General features: G+C 39.2%; 1 protein-coding gene across 1 annotated transcript in view; it reads right to left on the bottom strand.

Moving 5' to 3' along the window:
- Nucleotides 1–20,809, bottom strand: part of LOC101857927 (protocadherin-9) — a gene marked incomplete in the record, with an annotated part of 80,100 nt that overhangs the window by 4,784 nt on the left and 54,507 nt on the right. Inside the window, 2 exon segments of the mRNA XM_013091357.2 lie at nt 5,472–5,601; nt 10,760–10,951. Of these exon segments, the coding sequence (XP_012946811.1) occupies nt 5,472–5,601; nt 10,760–10,951 (322 nt within the window).

Below are 20,809 nucleotides of genomic sequence, written 5' to 3'. Positions count from 1 at the left end.
AGAGAGAGAGAGAGAGAGAGAGAAAGAGAGAAAGAGAGACAGATCAAGAAAGACTCAAAAGAGAGAACTGGAGAAATGGAGGTAATTATTTTTAGAAATCGACCAGTGCGTTAATAAAAAAAAGGGGGGGAGTGGTTGACACTACGATTAACTGATTTCACTTTTCTGCAGAAACGTAAATGTAGGCCTTTCCTACTCATTATTGCTAGAATCCACGTCGTATAATAATATTCGAACACATTAGCCTAGTTGCCGGCACTGTCCAGATGTTTATTTCTCTTTTGTAAAAACACTTTTTGGTCAAGCAAGTAGTTTGGAATTTTATTAGCGCTTAACGTTCAAACAAGAGCCATGGTTCTTTGCTTGCAATATTCAGACGACGAAGAACCCTTTCAACCCTTAAAATACTACTCGCCTCTCCCCGAGACAATGACCTACTTTTTTCTTTCAACTTTTACGGCAGTCATTATTTCTATTGATTTTGGTGCAACTAAACTACGTTTTCATTTTCGCATTTTTTCAAAATTTTACGAAACGTACACCCCCCTTGGTGTAATCTATGCTCATACATGAACTTTGAACTTTGAAGAAGCACAGAAAGCGTTTGCCAGTGCTTCCAGTCTAGTAACGTTTTAAAAAATTGATGTAAATTATAAATTTTGGTTTTCTTGATGACCTACACTTCTTTGAACAAGCGTATGGTACCTTGTTGTTGCTGCTTTCTTTCTTTCTTTTTTGTTCGGTTATTTTTTGGCAATTGTTCTTTCTTTGATTGAAAAAAAAAAGATTTATGATTTTGGTTTGTTTTTGTATATTAACCTCAGAGCAGGTTCTACTTCCACACAGTCTCCGTTTTAATCAAATCCAACATGATAATTAGAACTCATGAAACATTCCGAGGAGAGAAACAGCTCACAGTTTAAGCAGGCTTGACAAAGACTAGCGAGCAATTCGCCAAATCATCTTAGTCAGTGTCCGCCCCACCCAACTTTATCCCGTAATGACATGTAATGAGGGGTGATTTACCCTTTCCCTGGTCTCGGTTTGACTAGCAGCAAGCCCACTCTGCTGGGAGACCGGTGCTTGATTAGCTTGGCTTACACGCGCGGAACGTTATGGTTCAAATCACAAGTGAAATCCTTTTTTTTTCTATTATTGCTATAAGAATAGTAAAGATAAAATAATGGCGATAATAATAATGAAAATGGCAATATGAATTATAATAATGATAACAATACTGATTTAACTTATAGCAAGAAGAAGAAGAAGAAGAAGAAGGAGAAGAAGAAGAAGAAGAAGAAGGAGGAGGAGGAGGAGGAGGAGGAGGAGGAGGAGGAAGAGGAGGAGGAGGAGGAGGAGGAGGAGGAGGAGAAGAAGAAGAAGGAGAAGAAGAAGAAGAAGAAGAAGAAGAAGAAGAAGAAGAAGAAGAAGAAGAAGAAGAAGAAGAAGAAGAAGAAGAAGAAGAAGAAGAAGAAGAAGAAGAAGAAGAAGAAGAAGAGTAGCAGTAGTAGTAGTAGTTGTAGTAGTAGTAGTAGTAGTAGTAGTAGTAGTAGTAGTAGTAGTAGTAGTAGTAGTAGTAGTAGTAGTAGTAGTAGTAATAGTAGTAGTAGTAGTAGTAGTAGTAGTAGTAGTAGTAGTAGTAGTAGTAGTAGTAGTAGTAGTAGTAGCAGCAGCAGCAGCAGTAGTAGTAGTAGTAGTAGTAGTAGTAGTAGTAGTAGTAGTAGTAGTAGTAGTAGTAGTAATAGTAGTAGTAGTAGTAGTAGTAGTAGTTGTAGTAGTAGTAGTAGTAGTAGTAGTAGTAGTAGTAGTAGTAGTAGTAGTAGTAGTAGTAGTAGTAGTAGTAGTAGTAGTAGTAGTAGTAGTTGTTGTAGTTGTTGTTGTTGTTGTTGTGGTTGTTGTTGTTGTTGTTGTTGTTGTTGTTGTTGTTGTTGTTGTTGTTGTTGTTGTTGAGGTAGTAGTATGGCACATTTCCAAGTAATACAGTATGTTCTATGATCAATACAACTATTATCACCCAAACAGAACATAGTATACTCAAAAACATTCTCATTTCCCCGAGAAGCATATAGTACAAGCTAAAGATTCCACGATCTAAAACACTAATAAACAAACACGATCTTTCGCTGTCTATAGCCAGGTACTCCTTCCCACCATGGTGAAGTGAAGAACATATTATTATCGTTGTGTGTCAAGTGCCTTTCTCAAAGACTTAATATCGGGCCACTAATGAGTTTTGAACTCTTGACCTTATGATTGCTTTGAGATCCTAACCATAATAAGACTACCCTTGGGTGTTTCTTTGAGGTAATAATAATAATAATAATAATAATAATAATAATAATAATAATAATAATAATAATAATAATAATAATAATATAATGATAATATAATAATAATAATAATAATAAAAATAATAATAAAAATAATAATAATTTGTATAGCGCATATCCCCGTTAGACAGCAAGCTCTATCCGCTTTACACTACATGATTAATTGGCAGCTATACAAATGCTATCTATCTATTATTATTATTATTATTATTATTATTATTATTATTATTATTATTAGCTGTTTACAGGCCGTGACATTTCATTGTGCATAGTTTGTGCACCATATTATGTGCACCGTATCCCAGTGAAATACAGGAATAGTAAACAGTGTTCTTCCAGGGCCTTTTATACGGACATTGTTTGAGAGGTATTCACTAAATAATGTATTTTCTAAAATGTTCTTGGTTCATGACTCTTAAGCCTGTTGTTCTATTGTTAGGGCTTTCGCCTCTCAAGGAAAATGATAATGTTCGATTCACACAAAGCTAAACTGTATAGCCATTGCTTTCTTGGATTTTTTTCTGAATTATAGTATCGAACATTGTGCGGTCGTTTAATGCAACCTAGGCAAAGCAACCCCAAATTACAATTTCGGAAGCGAAAACATATAAAATCAAATCAGATATCTGATGAACTGTATATAAAAATATTTTATCCACAGCAGGATGTGCTTCACTTTTGAAAAAAAAATTCTCTGTGCGTGCCAGGAATAAGAGTTGATGAATTGGAAACACATTTTAATAAAAAGAATCCACACGCCAAGCAGGTATAGAATTAACAAGCCAAATTCTTAAACATCAAAACAAATATTTCATAAAAAGAAAGAACGAATCTTATAACAAGCTAAACCAAAGTTGTTATGACAGTGGGAAAATATAGGAACAAGCTCAATGAAACAGTACTATTTTCTTTTAGTAATGTTCTTATTTTTATTTTAAAAAGGCTTATTTTTTTCTAGGGTCGTAAAAAGCAAAGTACTTCTGGTCTGTAATGTTAATTTACCATTAGTGACATTGTGATAAGTCATACTCAGAAAGTCGAGCAAACTCAACACGTTTTAGAAATGTCAGCATAACAATACATTTACACTCAAGGAAGTTTTTTTCTTCTTTTTTTTTTTTCTTTGAAGAGGCAGTAATGTTTTAAAGGGAAAAGTCGAGTGCCACTTTTTTCTGCCAATATCATCTGGTTTCTTCCGGGTTCAGGACATAGCTCAGAAATCAGCGGGGAGAGGAAAATTAAAAGAATTAATGATGTTCTTTAATTCAAGTTTATCAAGTTCAAAGACAAACATAATGCTCTAAACAAGAAGGAGTTCACCGAAGACAAAGTACGCTGTGAAAAGGAATTATGATTTACGAGTGGTACGCCTTATAGAGGTAGAGTTAAGCCTTCTGTTGTCGGCTGATCAGCGGCCTACCGCATAGAATACTCGCCTATATTACTAGCGACTTTCCCTCAAAATTAGGTTCCGATGTTTAACAGCACCTCTTCTCCCCCTCCCCCGTCAAAAAAATATAGACAAGAAACAACTCGATTTTTTTTTTCAGCAAAGGAGGACCCCCCCCCCCCACCAAAAAACCCCACCAAAAAACAAAACAAAAAACCAAAACAAAACAAAAACAACAAACAACCCCCCCCCCCTCAAAAACCAAAAGAACAAACAAAGAAAAAACTTCAAAAACAAACCAAAAAAACATTTCAAAAACAAAAACAAAAGCAAAAACCACAAAAAAACAAATTTAAAAAAACACGTACTACATGCTTGATACACAGCCAGAATCTCAGAACCGACTAACAAAGGGGAAGTAATGGCGAATGGGATTTCCCATTGTACAATTACCCTCCAACCACCAACTCATCTGTTCAAACATAAAATGCATTCAGAGCTCATAGATTAAATCGATCAATATGCAACAACCGACAGTTCTTAAAAGTAAGACACTATTATTTGGTGCAGACTAGTAATTGAAAAGAGAGGGTTAGGGAAGAGAGAGGGTTGGGGGGGTGGGAGGGGGGGCGTACGTATAGGCAGACGGGCGTACCGACGGAGATACAATGTACATAGAGAAAGAGGGATGAAAAAAGAAAGCTTTCGAACTTGTTTGTTAGAATAAGCCCATGCTGAGAGAGATACAACATCCCAGCAGAAAGACTGAGATATAAAATAATTTATAATACAAATGTCTCTCTACTAGGGAATAAAACGCAGGCCTCCTGCATGTTACCTGACAATGATTGGGATAGAAGTTGTGGGAGTAGCATAATGTAGGAATTCAGACATAAAAGGAAAGAAAATGTTAAGAGAAAACAGGCAGCTTTACACACACACAAACACACACACACATACATACACACACACAAAACACACTCATAAACACACACAGACACATACACACACCCTCTCTCGCTCTCTTTCTTTCTCTGTCTCTTTCTCCTTCTCTCTCTTTCTCTCCCTCTCTCTCTCCCTCTCTCTCTTTCTCTCTCTCTCTCTCTGTCCCTGTCTCTGTCTCTCTCTGTCTCTCTCTCTCTCTCTCTCTCTCTCTCTCTCTCTCTTTCTCTCTCTGTGTGTTTCTCTATGTATTCATTCTACTGTCGTCAGTGGGGTAATGATACAGGTCTTTGTAATAGTACACATAAAACATTCGTTCGATTTCCAATTGGGCAAGTAGTTATTGCACATTATCGGGTAGTTCCCTCTGTTTGAGTTCTGGTTGTATCCCATTAAACCCTAGTTGGCCATGATCTTAATTGTTACACGGGGAGGGGGAGGGGGGGGGGGGGGCTACAAAATATAACAATAAAAGAATATATGAAACTGATGGCAAGCATAATATTATGATAAGTGAGGTTGATTGGCGAGAACTCTGATGTTCTCTGCTCCTTCTATCCCATCAAACATCTATCGTCCATAGCTCTCCTCTTTCTTTTCTCTGTAGGTTACCGTTGAGTAGCACATCTAATTTCAGTACCTGAAATGTGACCTTTTTCTGTTTAAGGTCCGTAAAACGCTCACTAAAACTTCAGCTAGGGATAATATTGCGGCAAGCGTCTTTTTGTTTTTCATTAAAATGTCCCTATTCTTCTTATCCCAGAACACGGCAGAAACATGGAGACCTCGAGTAACAGTAAAGTACTCACCCGTCACAGAGGAGCGGCTCTGACTTCCGTCCTCGCTGGGACCACGCCCACTGTCTGCCCCGCTTGTTTCCCTTGAGGAGCTGCTCAGAATCTCGTCTGCCATCTTGTCCTTGAGCGCGGAGCGCCATACCTGATGGTTGTCATGATAGCAAGCATGCATTCAGTCAGTCAATCTAGCAAGCATACATGCATTCAGTGACTTAAGTAAGTAAAGTAAGGAAGAATGCATTTAGTCAACCAATCAATCAAACAAGAACTCATTCAATCAATCAATCAATCAAGCAAGAAAGAAGGCATAACATCAGTAAAGAAAGCAAGCAAGCAAGCATTCCGTTTGTTGATCAGGCAATCTAGCATATTGAACAATCCGCAAACTGGTCAGCAGAAAGAAAGACCTGTTCGGTCTCTTCAAACTGCTGAGCAATAACTGATTGATGGAGGGAAGGAATTTCATTCATTCATTCATTCATTCATTCAGGAATCATACGACCTTGATTTCGTGAGCAAAGTCATTTGCCAGATTCAAGAATCACACTGCTTTTATTTGATTGGTGGTGAATTTATTTGCCAAATTAAAGCACACCACAAATTAAACTTCATCTTTTTTTTCTGCTATTTATTCATCTTGCTGGCATTTGGTAGTAAGGCAAGTGCACTTCGTGTGAAGGCGGTGTTGGTCGAATTGGCGTCCGTGAAAGACATTGAGTGCATTAGTGAGGAAAATCTAAGTGATGAGGTTAGTGCTGTGAAGAGGGCGATGTTAGCTTTGTGAGGCGTCCGAAGAAGAGGCTGCCGGGCGAGGCGGAAAGGGATGATGGTGGTGGTGGTGGTGGTGATTGCTCTGAAAGAGAGAAGAGACAAAAGAAAGATGTCGGCGACTTCGCTGGCAAGCATGTGCGTGAATCGCCCTTCACTATGCCGCTATGCCACTATGCAGCTATGTCGCTATGTCGCTGGTATAGGCCTATTATTATTATGCCGTCTTTAGGAGTTATTACTCTTTTTATTCCTCTTTTCTTTTGGATAGCTTTTTTTGAATGATTTTAGGAACGCTACACAAGGTCAGAGGGAGAGTTAATCTTACTTTATGGGGTTTTTTTTTTAGCTTTGAAAATGCAATGCCATCTTTGTTCAACAAAATAGAATAGAATCTCCTTCAAATTTTGGGTCTTTTTGTTCGTCAGTATTTTTCTGTTGATTTTGTTTGGGTTATTTTTTGTTTTAAACTTCAAACCTTTAAAAACAATGTGAAATAGCGTCAGTAAAAAGAAAGCTGATGACGTGAAAGGCGATTGTGAACAACAAAGAGTAATTGTGCCTATAATTATACATCTAATTAACATATTCACAGCTTCATCTGCCATTAAAAAATCAGACATCGCTTGAGCCAAGACAGTGAAAGCGTTAAGTAACTGTTAAAAACGATATGTGTCTACCGACCAAAGGAAGCACATAAAAGGTGAACGAGGTGTTACTCATAGAAAAAACAGTGAGAAGTAATTAGGTAATCTGGTGTGGTTTGCTCCTTCGTTCTTATCAGACATCTATCATCCTTATCTCTCCTGATTTTGTTTGTCTGTTACACTCTAGCCAGGAACGCCTCTCATCTTCGGCACTTATATAACCTGATTGCACTGTAAGGGCCGTAAAACTCTTACTAGAGCAGACAAAAAAAAGTTTCCCTCAAACACATCGCTTGGATTCCTTTCACCAAACATTTTAATCTTTAGAGATTAGTTGGAAATCTGCGATGTACCCCCCCCCCCCCACCCCCCCACCCCCATGCCCGAATTATTCTAAAGAAGGGGTGGGAATTGGGAATTGCGTGGGGGGGGGGGGTGCAAACTATCCATTAGACACCAAAAACAAACCTCCTTAAGACAAAGAAGTTTAAAATGCGCCAAGAAATCATAGTGCGATATTTACTTTTATTTAGTTTTGTTTTTTAATGCTTTTTCTTTGCTTTCTAATAGATGGGCTATGCGTTGTGTTTTGGAAATGATCTAAGTAACATGTCTAACTAGGGTGTTTAATTTATAAAAAAACACATCGAGTGCATGTGAAAACCACACCAAGTATATCACTATACGAGAAGTTTTAAAATGAAATAGATCATCCCATATGCCTGCCTTTCTGCCTGCCTGACTGTCTGTCTGTCTGTCTGTCTGTCTGTCTGTCTGTCTGTCTGTCTGTCTGTCTGTCTGTCTGTCTGTCTGTCTGTCTGTCTGTCTGTCTGTCTGTCTGTCTGTCTGTCTGTCTGTCTGTCTGTCTGTCTTTCATACTCAAACAAACCTGTAAGCACACACATAGAAGCATACGCACTACACACAAGTACACACACACACACACACACACACACACACACACACACACACACACACACACACACACACAAACTCTATACAAGCATCTTAAACTCACTTTAAATACTATACAACTATAATGAAATTAATCGGTAAAGACGTGCAAAATATTCCGATATATAGAAATGGTACTGAGTCAGATTCCTTGAGATCGTTTTGCAAGTGTATACAGTATTGCTTTGCTCACAACGAAAGCGTGCTCTTCGAAGAAAACAAAAGTGAAAGAATATCAGAACAAATTATGCACCAAAGACGACAACAACAATGAAAATCAAAACTTAAAATACATGTTCATCCTTATCTATACATAATAGTAGTCCGTCCACCTGATTGATCGTAACATATAATATGTTGTTACGGGAAATGTGAAATGGTAAAGGTTAAACACCCCGATCACCAATATTACATTAATTCTGGACTCCCGAGCCTTATGTCCATCTGCGAAAGGACCAAGCCATATAGCAAATTCTTGGTAAGTGCCTTTCCAAAACAAACAACCTCTGACTGAGTCGAGGCTCGATCCCCTCCCTCCCCCCCCCCCCCCCAACCCAGAATCTCACGATAACGGGTCCGGTAACCTGACCACAAAGCCCTGACGCCAATTGCTGTGAAGTAATTTAAAAAATCGACTTTTTTTCAAGTAAAAGGCTGGTTTGAAAATAATTAAAACTCTAGCATTGTTGCAAACTAACATTAACAATAATAGTTTAGAATAGTTTTACATAATGATAAACACATAAACTAAACTAGATTTCTGTATAGCCCACTTTTCCCAGATTTCTCTGGAACCCGCTGTCTGCCCAGATCAAAACGTGAGATTTTCAGACGATAAAGAGAGCAATCGGCGCGCCAACGCTCTGAGGTTTATGTAGGGATGGGCTGATGGAACGGAGACATTTCCCCCTCCCGGAGTGTGACCTGGGACGCGCGGTTAACTTCCCGCCATGAATTTCTCGAGCTTTCCGAAGCACGGACAAAAATCATTATGAGCCGCTAACATTCACACTCAGCCCCCAAGCGTCATTTCGTTTTAAATGGCAAAGGACAAGTCTTCCCATTCCATGACCGAGTTGGCAATTAAATTTCGTTTTTCGGCCAATAAAGCACTCCAAAAGATTAATGGTCAGTGCAGACGCTGATTGAAGAATTCCCATCGCGTGTCCGGCTTGGGGTTGGGTCATGTTAGCTTTATTTCCGCGTAAGGAAAAACAAAAGAAAGACATTTCCTGCATCTTTTACTCCATGATGTAGGGCAGGGAACCTGATACATTATTAAGGAAACAGGGAGCAGACATGCTAAAAGACGATGGAATATGATAAACTTCGGATGTTTTCTCAGACAACTGTGTTTTAATGTGTAACCGGAGACATGGTTCGATTTCCACCAACATGTCAACAAGACCACAATTGAATCCCTTAAAAGGTAACGTTTCTCACATTACGTCTTTGGGAAAGAAGGGGAATGATGGGATTTGAGTGGTGGGAGTGGGAGGTGGTGTAAACCCACGCATGATGAGAAAGTAAATTGATATTATGAGTGGTAATGAACGTGGGCAGCTTCCGCATGTGAAAGCTGACACCAAGTATTGAACCGTTCTTTAAAGAAGAAAAACATGCACTACGCAATGTCTTTCTGTGGTTAATGAGTTTTCAGACTACGTCTGTACCCATGTGTAACTATAGAGCGGTAAAAAAAAAAAAAAAGATTCGTGGCGCAACTTCTTGTCAAATATTTTCAAAAACCATTGAACATAAACTCTCCAACTTTTGCAGAGCGACATGTATCAATCTGTCTTAACAGCAAACACCCTGTCAACTGCATTCTAGAATATTCCTCAATAAACACTGATTAAAAATCCCAGTGGGTGGTTTCTGTAGATTTTCAAAGGTGTACAGGTGAAACAGTTATAAAAATACAGCTTTTAAAAGTAAGTCAGTCATTTATAAAATTTCTAATTGGGACATTATACTTATTGAATGCAAATTTTTAGAACCTTTACTGCCCCCAAAAAGTGTTAACTATATTATAATAATCATGATTTCTAGCAACAAGTTTTGTCACTAAAATGAGTGATTGGTGAGCTGTGATGTAGGCCATAATTAAGTATTAAAATATGTGTGTGAGAAGCGGGAAGTATTGTGAACAGTCCCATTTTCCACGTGACAGCGTGACAGAGATTTATAGTATTTTATATAAATTAATAAAGAAAAGTTTACAAATCTAACCTCAATTTTTGTGGAATAATATGATTAAATTAAGTTAGATCTAATACAAATTGATACAAACAGCTTTGCAAAGTATGGGAAGCACCAATTCACTCGCTAATGAGATAATTGAGGATAGGTTTCGCCACGAATTTTTGACCTTACTGTAGATTAACTGCCATAGAGTCGTATAAGGAAATAATTTGATTTATGTGTTACTTTCTCGTTTAGTTTTTTGTTTGTTTGATTGTTTTGGGTTTTGAAAATTGATCTAAACGGAGAATGTTGTTAGAATGATATATTTACCCCATACTAACAAACATCTTGATTCTTTTTCTCAGCATAGAGATAGGTCAAGGCTGAAAGTTGGAGGGTGTGTAGGTAATAAGTCCTATTTATATTATGTTCTTCTGTTTGGTTGTGCTAGTCTGTCCTTTATATCCGAAGGACTAAATTACTGTTATTGCGTTAGTGGGTATCTCATAACTCAAACGAAACAAAACAAAAGAAAATAAAGAAGACCAAAAAAAATTAAAACCCAGGCTACCAAAGAGCGGTCCCAACGGCGTTGTTTAACACATGCTTACAATTCTTGATTCAGTCTCGTAGTTAGCAAACATATCACATCCCTCCATGCCGTCATCAAACAACAATTTGCAGCCAGATCGTGTTATATCATACCAATAAAATAAATATCTGATTATATCCACCAGCTGTTACCTTTTCTTTTTGCTCTCCGTTGGAGTATCCGGATGCCTGTAATGGCGGCAGTTTGCTCTGGAAGGTGGCCAGGCGTGTGGCTGTGCGGTCTCTGCTGACGTCAGGAGCTCCGTCTTCGTCACTGATGACGCTGCTGGTCCGGTTAGAGGCACCGCCCCGGTCGGTACGGGGGAGGCTTCGATTTGCACGATCCTGGGGGGACAGAAAGACAGGAAAAAACGTCTCTTGTATTGGTTTTATGATGCAATCATTGCAGATGTTTTCCGTCCCCAAGCTACGATAAACTACCAAAGATGTTATATTTAGTTTTAGAGTTCGTGGCAGTAATAATGTTTATCACGTAAACGAACCCGGGGTGGGGGGAGGGAGGGGGGCTGCGTGTGCCCACTCTGAGGTGCTGAACCTCAAGTCCAAGACATGCGCAGTTCGACAGACGGGTGAGTACTTTTCGAGACTCACGAGGATACTGTCCTATGAGAAAAACTTCAAGCTTGCACTGAAGTATTGGGACAGATACACTAGAGCTCGTGGGGAGTAGGGTGCAGGCTCAGATTGTTCATGTAAATGGGGGCACGCCGGCCATGCCGATGAGAGTAAGAAGGCTTCCACTCCCATGTCTGACACTGCTGCAAACTCTAGTATTTTATATTATAACTTCTTTGCAAACTACCTAGTGAGGGTACAAAATGACAGGGAAAAAACGTCTCTTGTATTGCTGTTATGATTAAATTATTGTAAGGCTTTATGTCGTTATAACCACGGCAAACTACTAACATCGAAATCTCCTGCGGAAGTGTACATCATTTATTTATTATTGTCTTGTGTTCTCTGGTAGTCTGAGGTCGTCATAGGTTTGTTTTACTTCTCTTTTTTCCCACTGTTATTTATATCCTTTTGCAGATTTTTCTTTCTTTATTCATGCACTAAAAGGCTTTATCGTGTCGATGTAAATTTTTGGAAGGTACGCCCCCGTCGAAACAATTTAGGTCATTTAGAAGGTAAGTGTGAGAGAGATACACCATCCCGAGCAAAAATACTGAGATACTGGATTTAGATTCTTACCACTTGGGAATCGAACTCAGGTCTCCTGCGGGTCACAGCAAAGTGACTACCTACTACACGACAGACACCGGTTGTGTCATAAGTTATTATCAACCCAAACACAGATTGACACACCAGGACCACAAGTATAAACCCTTTTGGACAGAAAGGCAGAGATATCCTCCGAGAAAGACGGATAAAATAACTTGCCGACAACAATATGCGTGTAACGGCGAGAGCCTAAAATGTTCTCTACTCTCTATCACAAAAAATTAAAACAAAAGCAAACAGTTACCCCCGACCCTTGTTTCATAAAAAAAATAATAAAACAACCCACACTATTTTATTCACAGGAATATTTCTGAATAACATTTGTGGCGCCTAATGGCAACAGCACAGGTGCCAGTAGATTGAAGTGAGAATCATTCAAGAGAATCAGCTCAGTACGACATGCCGTGGATGGAGCCATAACGTTGAAGTCGGCGAGAGAGCGTAGGCACGTTGGACGGATGGGAAGATATCTTGGTACGGTGATCATAATTTGACAGGATGAACCCTTGTCACGATGCCAGTCACTGGGAGAAGCGCGGTTGGTGATGAGTTGCTTGTATGGGGTGTGTGTGTGTGAAGATTGAGGGAGATGTAGGGATTGAGAGAGAAAGAGAGAGAGAGAGAGAGAGAGAGAGAGAGAAAACGAAACATATATATATATATATATATATATATATATATATATATATATATATATATATATATAGGGAGAGAGAGTGGAGACAGAGAGATACACAGGGAGAGAGAGAGACAGAGAGAAAGAGAGAGAGAGAGAGAGAGAGAGAGAGAGAGAGAGAGAGAGAGAGAGAGAGAGAGAGAGGTGGTGATAGACAGACAGACAGACAGAGACAGAGAGATACACATGGAGAGATAGAGAGAGAGAAAGAGACAGAAAGAGAGAACAAAAAAGAGATAGAGAGAGAGATAGGGTGGCTGAAGGGTTGAGAGAGCCGTTGGGGACAGCAATTACTGGCTGTGATAGTCTGTTCAGCTCTCTTTCTGTCCCCCGCTAGCCCCGTACGTCGCCGGGGGTGCAAGACGTCCATCAAGACTGATGTAGCGATTCAGTTTGCTCCGTCACTTCGCCGTCTCTTTATTTCAACTTCCAGACCACACCCTTCCCACACAGCTAAAGAGAATATGAGCAAGAACTTATTTAATGAAAAAAGAAAACACTCCCCCCCCCCCACACAAAAAAAATAGAAAGAAAGTCTGTTCAGAAAAAAAATCAGCAAAAATATACAGAGGATAAACTGGAATGTACAAAGAAAACACTAAAGGATATTCTAAAAAAAATTAGTGATATTATTATCTAAATATACAAAGGAATGATAATTAAGAACATAATAATTAACTATATTATACATTTACACGTGGGAGCTCCGTGGTCTAGAGGTTAAGGTGTTCGCCTCCCATTCAATAGGTCCCGACTTCGAATCCGGATAGCGACCGAACATTTTCTTATTAAAATTTTCTCCTTTAAAATTCTTTACTGCTCCATTACATTGTTCTGTTGTTTGCTTTCGCCTCCACTTTCTGCCCTCACCCCCCCCACCTCCATTGCCCCCTCCTCTGGGCCTGACTCATTCTGCAGCCTTCCTACTGTTTCTCCTAGGCCCCATCTTACTGCTGTCTTTCAGCCACACCCCTGATCTTATGGAAAGTAAGATCTACACCTTGCCTTCTCAGACAAGGAAGACAAATCTCTGAGGTCCCGTGTGCAAGTTGCGCACTTTAAAGATCCATTGAGCGTTCAAAATCAATAAGAGTAGGCTTCGGCTGGCCCCTGAGGAAAATTCAAAATTTCTTACCAACTGAAAATGCTTGGTGTGTTGCATGCGCACATAAGGCCTTGCATTATGAAGTTTCGAGCGCCGTAAAACACTTACCCCCCTCCCCCCTAAAAATAATTATATGTACGACATGTAAGTATATATAGCATATATATATATATCTATATATATATCTCTATATATATATATATATATATATATTTATATATATATATATATATATATATGTGTGTGTGTGTGTGTGTGTGTGTGTGTGTGTGTGTGTGTGTGTGTGTGTGTGTGTGTGTGTGTGTGTGTATTATATGATATATATATATTTAAAATAATAAAATAATAATAGTAGTAGTAATAATAATAATAATAATAATGATAATAATGATAAAAAGAAAACCGTGTCATCTGCTTGCAACACTGACGCGCCGCAACAAACTATTTTGCAACAGCCATCATAGTGTATCGGTCTATGCGAGCAATGCTTCCAAATTTAGACTGCTGCCCTAACAAACTGATAGACATGTCACGTTCTTTTGGTCAACATTGTCTGATATAGTGACATTGGTCACATCCAAAAGAATACTGCAAGTTCTGGGGTCTGACTTCTTTCTTTTTACCCTTCTCTTTTGTGTGTGTGTGTTTTTTTAAAACTTAACTTTCCAGTGAGGTGGGGGTGGGGGTGGGGGGAATTCTTCCTTTTTCGCTTTTAAAAAGTTCCTCATTTTCCTTCTTCTTCTTGCTTTAAAAAAACAAACAGTTTCTTTCAGTTCTTCACCTCATATTGTTTTTTCCTTTATTTCTTTATTTCTTCCGTTCTTTTTGGTGTTTATTGTCTTTCATTTCGTCTGCTCTTTCTTTTCTTATTCCTTTTCCCCTCTTTCTCCTTACTTTTCATTTTTCATTCTTTCATTCTGTTTTTCCTCTCTTCTTGTGTCTGTCCTCGTGTCTTTTCTTGCTTCTTTCTGTCTCCCTCCTCCCCTCCCCTCTTCTTTCTTTCTATTCTATCACCACAGGCCTGACCGCCTCACACAGCGTGAATGTGACAGTAATGAAGTCACTGACCACGCCAGTCTCTGGCCTTGTTAAGGATTCTAGACACTGACAGCACCAGGCCTCTCGGCTTGACCACATGAGTGGACAGTCAAAAGGCCTTCACTTCCGTGGGTCAGGGAGGATGCTTTTGTTCTCTCGTCCTTTCTTTTCTTTCTTTTTCTATTTTTTTTTAGGGGAAAGAGTGCATTTATTTTTTTCTTCTTTTTTTTTTTTTTTCATTTTCTTTAAGGTGGGGGCAATGGGAGTTTCCCATTTCTTTGTATTTTCTTTTGTGACTCATGGTCAGATTTGTATTGCTATACAAGAGCCTGCATTTATTTTAATTTTCTTTTGACGTTTCTTTTGAGTGTGTGTGAGCGGGATGGTTTAGGGTAGAAAATAATGTGGAGGGAGATGAGGAGGTGGTTGTGATGTAGCATGGGATGTTCAGTTTGTTTGTCTCTTTTTTGTGTGTGTCTCAAGGTCAGTTTTGTACTGTTATAGAAATCACGCTGGTAAAGAATGCGTCACGGTTTTAATGAAGAAGAAAGCTGACATTCAGCCATTGATGGGACAGGACAGGGCCACATATGCATATGTCTTTTGTCCTCGCGGAGTGCCATTGAAATGCTGCTGATTTTAGCGATGTTAGAATCTAAAAACAGCATTGGAGACCTTTTGCTGTTAAATTAATGCTATGTTTGTGTTGTCGTTGTTATTTATGTTGTTGTTGGAATGTTGTTGGGTTTTTTTTTGGGCTGTATTCACTGTTTATCGTATCTGATTTAGCAAAATATGCTCTTAGAATATTGTTCAAAGATCATAACGATGAAACAGAAGAGCAATAAACAACGTTACATGTGTATACTACAATTTTTACTACTAATACTACCTCTATGGTTTCGTCCTTAGATGCATTTTACTCTCTCTAAATATTGCTCTTTGACATCTACGTGTATTCTCCCTTCGTTATTGCGTAAATCTATCCTTGCTAAGCTTTCTAAAGCAATGCTGTATGTTTGTTATGAGTGTTTGTAAGTCTAAATTAATTAATTTACCCGTACATAATAAATTCATGTGCCTAATATCATCATTGCATCTCTCAATTCATTATCAACGACCTGAAGCATTATAAACTAATTATAATTATCCAAGAATGTCGCTCTCCGCATTTATCTGGCATGAATTCTGACATACTACATAAGGTTCGGAGTGTGTTTATACGTGTTTGTTTGTGTGTGTGTGTGTATTTATTTTTGTGTGTATATGTTTGTGTGTGTATGTGTGTGTGTGTGTGCAAGTGTGTGTGTGTGTGAGAGAGAAAGAGAGAAAACAGAGAGGGAGAGCGAGAAGAAAGAAAGAAAGAGAGAGAGAGAGAGAGAGAGAGAGAGAGAGAGAGAGAGAGAGAGAGAGAGAGAGAGAGAGAGAGAGAGAGAGACGTAGACAGACGTACAGCGACAGAAAGGAAAAGGGTGAGGTTTTCAGAATATCTAAAAGCAGCAGCCTTTTCTTGCTCGCGACCCTAACTCCATAACGGAAACGACTCCAAATATATCACTGCAAATCTCCCAGCGCAAAAAGTTGTAAAGAAGCCCTTATCACCCCAATTGTTTTGCATTTTGGACAACTTCCCATGGCGTTTATCGTCCATCCGTTAGCCGAATCTGTGTGTTCGATCTTAATGATGCAGAGTATGGGGACCCTTCTTCTTTCACAAGTTCGCCAGCTGCTGACACCTTGGCCCATCTGGGATTTCCAAGTGATCAACATGAGAACGTTTTCGTGGTGGGGTGCGGGTGAAGCCGGAGTTGGCGGGGGACATGGGGGGGGATTGGATTGGTGGGATGGAATCAACCAGAGCTGCATGAAAGAAACTACTGCCTCTGGAATATATTTTTGTTGAAGGAAACGGGTGGCTTGAGAGTGTCACTGATATGGTTTGCTTTTGACTACATTATGTCGTACCATTTTGCCCTGTACTAAATGACCGTAACTGTTTCGACCTACATTCTTTGCTAGTTTTTAACCCAAACACAAAGACAACAAATAAAGTACAAAAATAGCTTCCTTGCTTCTGAATAGTTTTCTTTCCACGCATCAAATCAATGTTATTTGTTGATGTACTTTACTCAAACAAATTACCCAAACAACTGTTCGGAAATGGAAAACGTGGTGCAGATAATTGCAGGAATAGATACAAAAATAAGTATTATTGACAACATTTAATTGTTGTTGCTCACGTTATGTCGTGAGTCTGGCTGAGATTGTTCGATTCCAGATACCTTTCACCGCTCAGAGAAAAACGTACTCGTAGACATGGCCTTGGGTGCACCGTTAGCTCAGTTGGTATCTGCTGTACTTTGGATCTGGTTGTCCTGGTTCGAAACTCCAAAAGGGCGCTTTGAATTTGGGTAAATTTGGTGAGCTTTACGGTTCTTCACCAATTTGACGTTGTCCTATCGGAGATTAACGGTACATTTTTAAGGTCTCGCCTTTTTCATTACCTCACTGTGTTGAAAGGGGAAACACATATCTTTGTAAGATGGCCAATGGCCAGGTTGAAGAGATCTGCAAAATAAAAGTCCATCTTCGATTAAGCCAAGCCTAATAGGTGAGAATCCGTGAAACCTCTGGAAACTATAAACATTCAAAACAACACAAGAGAAATAAGATCTTCAGCATGGATTTGAAGAAGCATTATTGCGACTATACAGATCTGGTTCTTTTCTGTCGCAAGGCAAAAGACCAATCCCTAACACTGTAGGAGATGACAATGCTTTGAAGACTTTTAGAATAGGAAAGACAACATGAAGAAATTGAAAACTTCCCAGATTGGATCGCCCTAAGCTGAGACACGTTATGAAGGGTGCCCTGCACCCACACATTTGAGGCGATCACGGACACCCATTTCACACTCAACATGCGCCTATCTCTCTCCCAACCAATCAGGAACCGTCGAGATTTTTATCCAGGGAATACGACGGAATACGAATGCGCTAATGTTGATGCAATGGCATTCTAGGGAATTCAGCGTGAAGAAACAATTAGGAAAGACAAATTACGGGAAAAATTGCGAATCTTCAGTTCTTAACCTCGCCCTTCTAAAAATCTCACCCGGGCACATTTTAATTGGTTCTGTGTGGGTTGTGAGCGCTTGGGTGCATGGACAGAAATGGGGGGAGGGGGGAGGGGGCAGGAGGAATCTGGCACTGTAGGGGATGCTGGACATTAGAAGGAAGGAACGTTCGAGGTAAAACATCACAGGCCCGGAAATTGCCGGGAGCGAGCGATGTTGTAGTGTGGCAGAAGTGAGGTATATGCACTTGTCTGACTTGTGCGGTGGGATTTGTGGGAATGCCGGCTGTTAAACATTAGACCACTGGGCCTCCTGTGCACGTAAATGCTACGAAGTCCGACAGAAGCTGAGCGTGATGTGCATGTCAAATTTACGTATGACAAAAAGTCAAGCAAAAAACAGCTTACACATTTTCCATCTGTGTTTGACCTGTAATCTTATCTGTTGCTCAACTGCCATCACTTAGGAGACACGAACGATAAGTGTCGCTGAGATTAAAATCGGTCCAAAAGCTGTTAATATTATTGTTGGATGTTCTTATTTTTTTTGTTGAGTAGGGGGGGGGGGGTTGGAGGTTGGTATAAGGGCAGGGTGGGGTGGGGGTACAGGGGTGAGAGTGCACATATAGAATTATTCTAATGTCTTTGAATTTGACAGTAAGCCGTGAGACAGATTATTAAGGAAAGAAAAACCGCCGAATTATATTTAATAACATGCCGCGTTTGTCAAAAGGAAATGAACACGCACACACCATTGGCGATGATTTGGACGGCTGGGGGGGATTTGAAGACCCAAGGTGGAGAGTTATTGGCATAATGTTGTCATGACGTCAATAAAGAAGATGCACTGGGAACGCGGGAGAAGATGAGTTTTGTGGATCAGAAAGGATTAAGGATTACATTTCAGGAACAGAGATGAAGGCAGTGTGGTTTGTGCACACATCAAAGATATGCTACAAAACCAAGAGAACGTAGTAATAATTACGCAAAGCTATCAATGCAAAAAGCTTTATGAGAAAAAACAAACAAACAAAAACAAAAACAACAATAACAACAACATTCAAAAGAAAAGAGCTCAAAAGTAGCTATAACAAAAGACGACGCTTTTTATACTTCAACTCCGTGTTTAGTTTTGATATCTGTCCTTTCGCCAATTCTGGCCTGTGATTTTTAGAAAACGTAGTCTTGGTGTCTACGATGGCATTTTAAAATGAATGCATTCATTGCTTTATTACTGCATATTTGTTAGGTTTGCGAGTGTGTGCATGAGGGCCGGAGGGAATCCGAGGAGGGGGGGGGGGGGGGGAGATATGCCAAGATCTCATAATGCTAAATTTTAATACAGATTCCTGACACTAATTTGAATCCATAATGTGATAATGTTGAAATTACTTCTTTTCTTGTCTTTTGTAATCTCCAGCTGTAATGTCACTTTACCCGTTTTCCTTTTCGTGTTAATATCTGACGTCGCGTATTCTTCAAATTCCATTTTGCGACCTGACAGACCATGGTGTACCATAGTATTTCAAGCTTATGAATAATTAATAACCCCCCCCCCCCACTCTAATCTACGTTCGTCTGTCATCGGAGGTGAAACGTTTTTGGCGTTCTGAAGGATTATATCAAAGTTGTCATCCTAAAATAATATGCGCGACAAAGACTGATCTGTCTTCATAGACGAACAGACAGTTAAACACCATTCAAATCGATACTGTTTTGAGCAAAAGGCGAAACTTATCGACATGATGCCAATTATTTGGGCGAAGGGAAAGAGTGAGACAGTCAGTGATAGACAAAGAGATAGAACATTAAAAATCATGAAGACAAAAAGTAAAATCAATTCCATGAGAATCAATACTCGAGCAATTCTGAAGTCAGTGTCATCTTTTAGCATAAGGTTCTCTTAATAAATAGTATTATATCTTAGATAGATTAGATAGATAGATAGATGGATAGATAGATATATAGATAGATAGATAGATAGATAGATAGATAGATAGATAGATAGATAGATAGATATACAAGTGACTACATTTTCAGGTATCAATATGTGCGTATGTGAGTGTGTTTATGTGTGTGTGTGTGTGTGTGCGTGTGTGTGTATGTGTGTGTGTGTGTGTGTGTGTGTGTGTGTGCGTGTGTGCGTGTGTTCTTGTGTCTTTGTATGCATGTGTCTGTGAGGGAGAATGCGTGTATCTGTGTGCGTTTTTGTTTCTGTTGTTGTGTTTGCTTGTCCGACTGCGTGAGTGTGTATATGTGCGTGTGTGTATGTGTGTGTGTGTGAGTGTGTGTGTGTGTTTGTGTGTGTGAGAGAGAGAGAGAGAGAGAGTGAAAGAGAGAGAGAGAGAGAGAGAGAGACGGGGGAGAGAGAGAGATGATCTCCATGTCCTGGTGTGTGTTATTATAAGATCTAGAAACAGAAAACTGAAAAAAAGAATAATATGGGAAACATAATCGTTTTTCGTAACAATACTTCTGCAGCATCTGTCTCAGAGATTGGGGGAAAAAGAAAAAGAAACCACCGGCTATAGGGCACATTTTCAAGTTCCGTTTTGTTTCCATCCTTTTATTTGATATTGTTTTACTTGATATCCGAGTTCATTTCAGGATGCTCAAATATTTATTACCTTCTTTTTGCTATTCTAAATTGTTTTCAGGTAAAAAGAAGTCGTTTTCACGGAGAGAGTTAATGGCTTCAAAAATCGAAAATGTTACTCCTTTTTACACTTTTAGGCCCGAGAAGTTGACCTGAGTTTAATTTTGCGAGAAGTCAATTTATGTCAGGTAGCATTGTTCAATTTGTAGATTAATTAGGAAGTGTTTTTTCTTTTTCTTTCGAGTATGTTAGGTTCAACTAAGGGATTTGTGAGATAAAGCATCTCGAACAGTTATAATGATAGGAGGAGGGGTGAGGGACTAGATAAGGATACAGAGAGAGAGGGGGGGATTATAATGGCGCAGAGATAGATAAATAGATAGATAGATAGATAGATAGATAGATAGATAGATAGATAAACGGATAGACAGATATATAGATAAATAGATAAATAGATAGATAGATAGA

Source organism: Aplysia californica, unplaced genomic scaffold, assembly GCF_000002075.1.
Source record: "Aplysia californica isolate F4 #8 unplaced genomic scaffold, AplCal3.0 scaffold00034, whole genome shotgun sequence".
Lineage (NCBI taxonomy): Eukaryota > Metazoa > Mollusca > Gastropoda > Aplysiida > Aplysiidae > Aplysia > Aplysia californica.
This window is presented reverse-complemented; position numbering and strand designations above follow the sequence as displayed.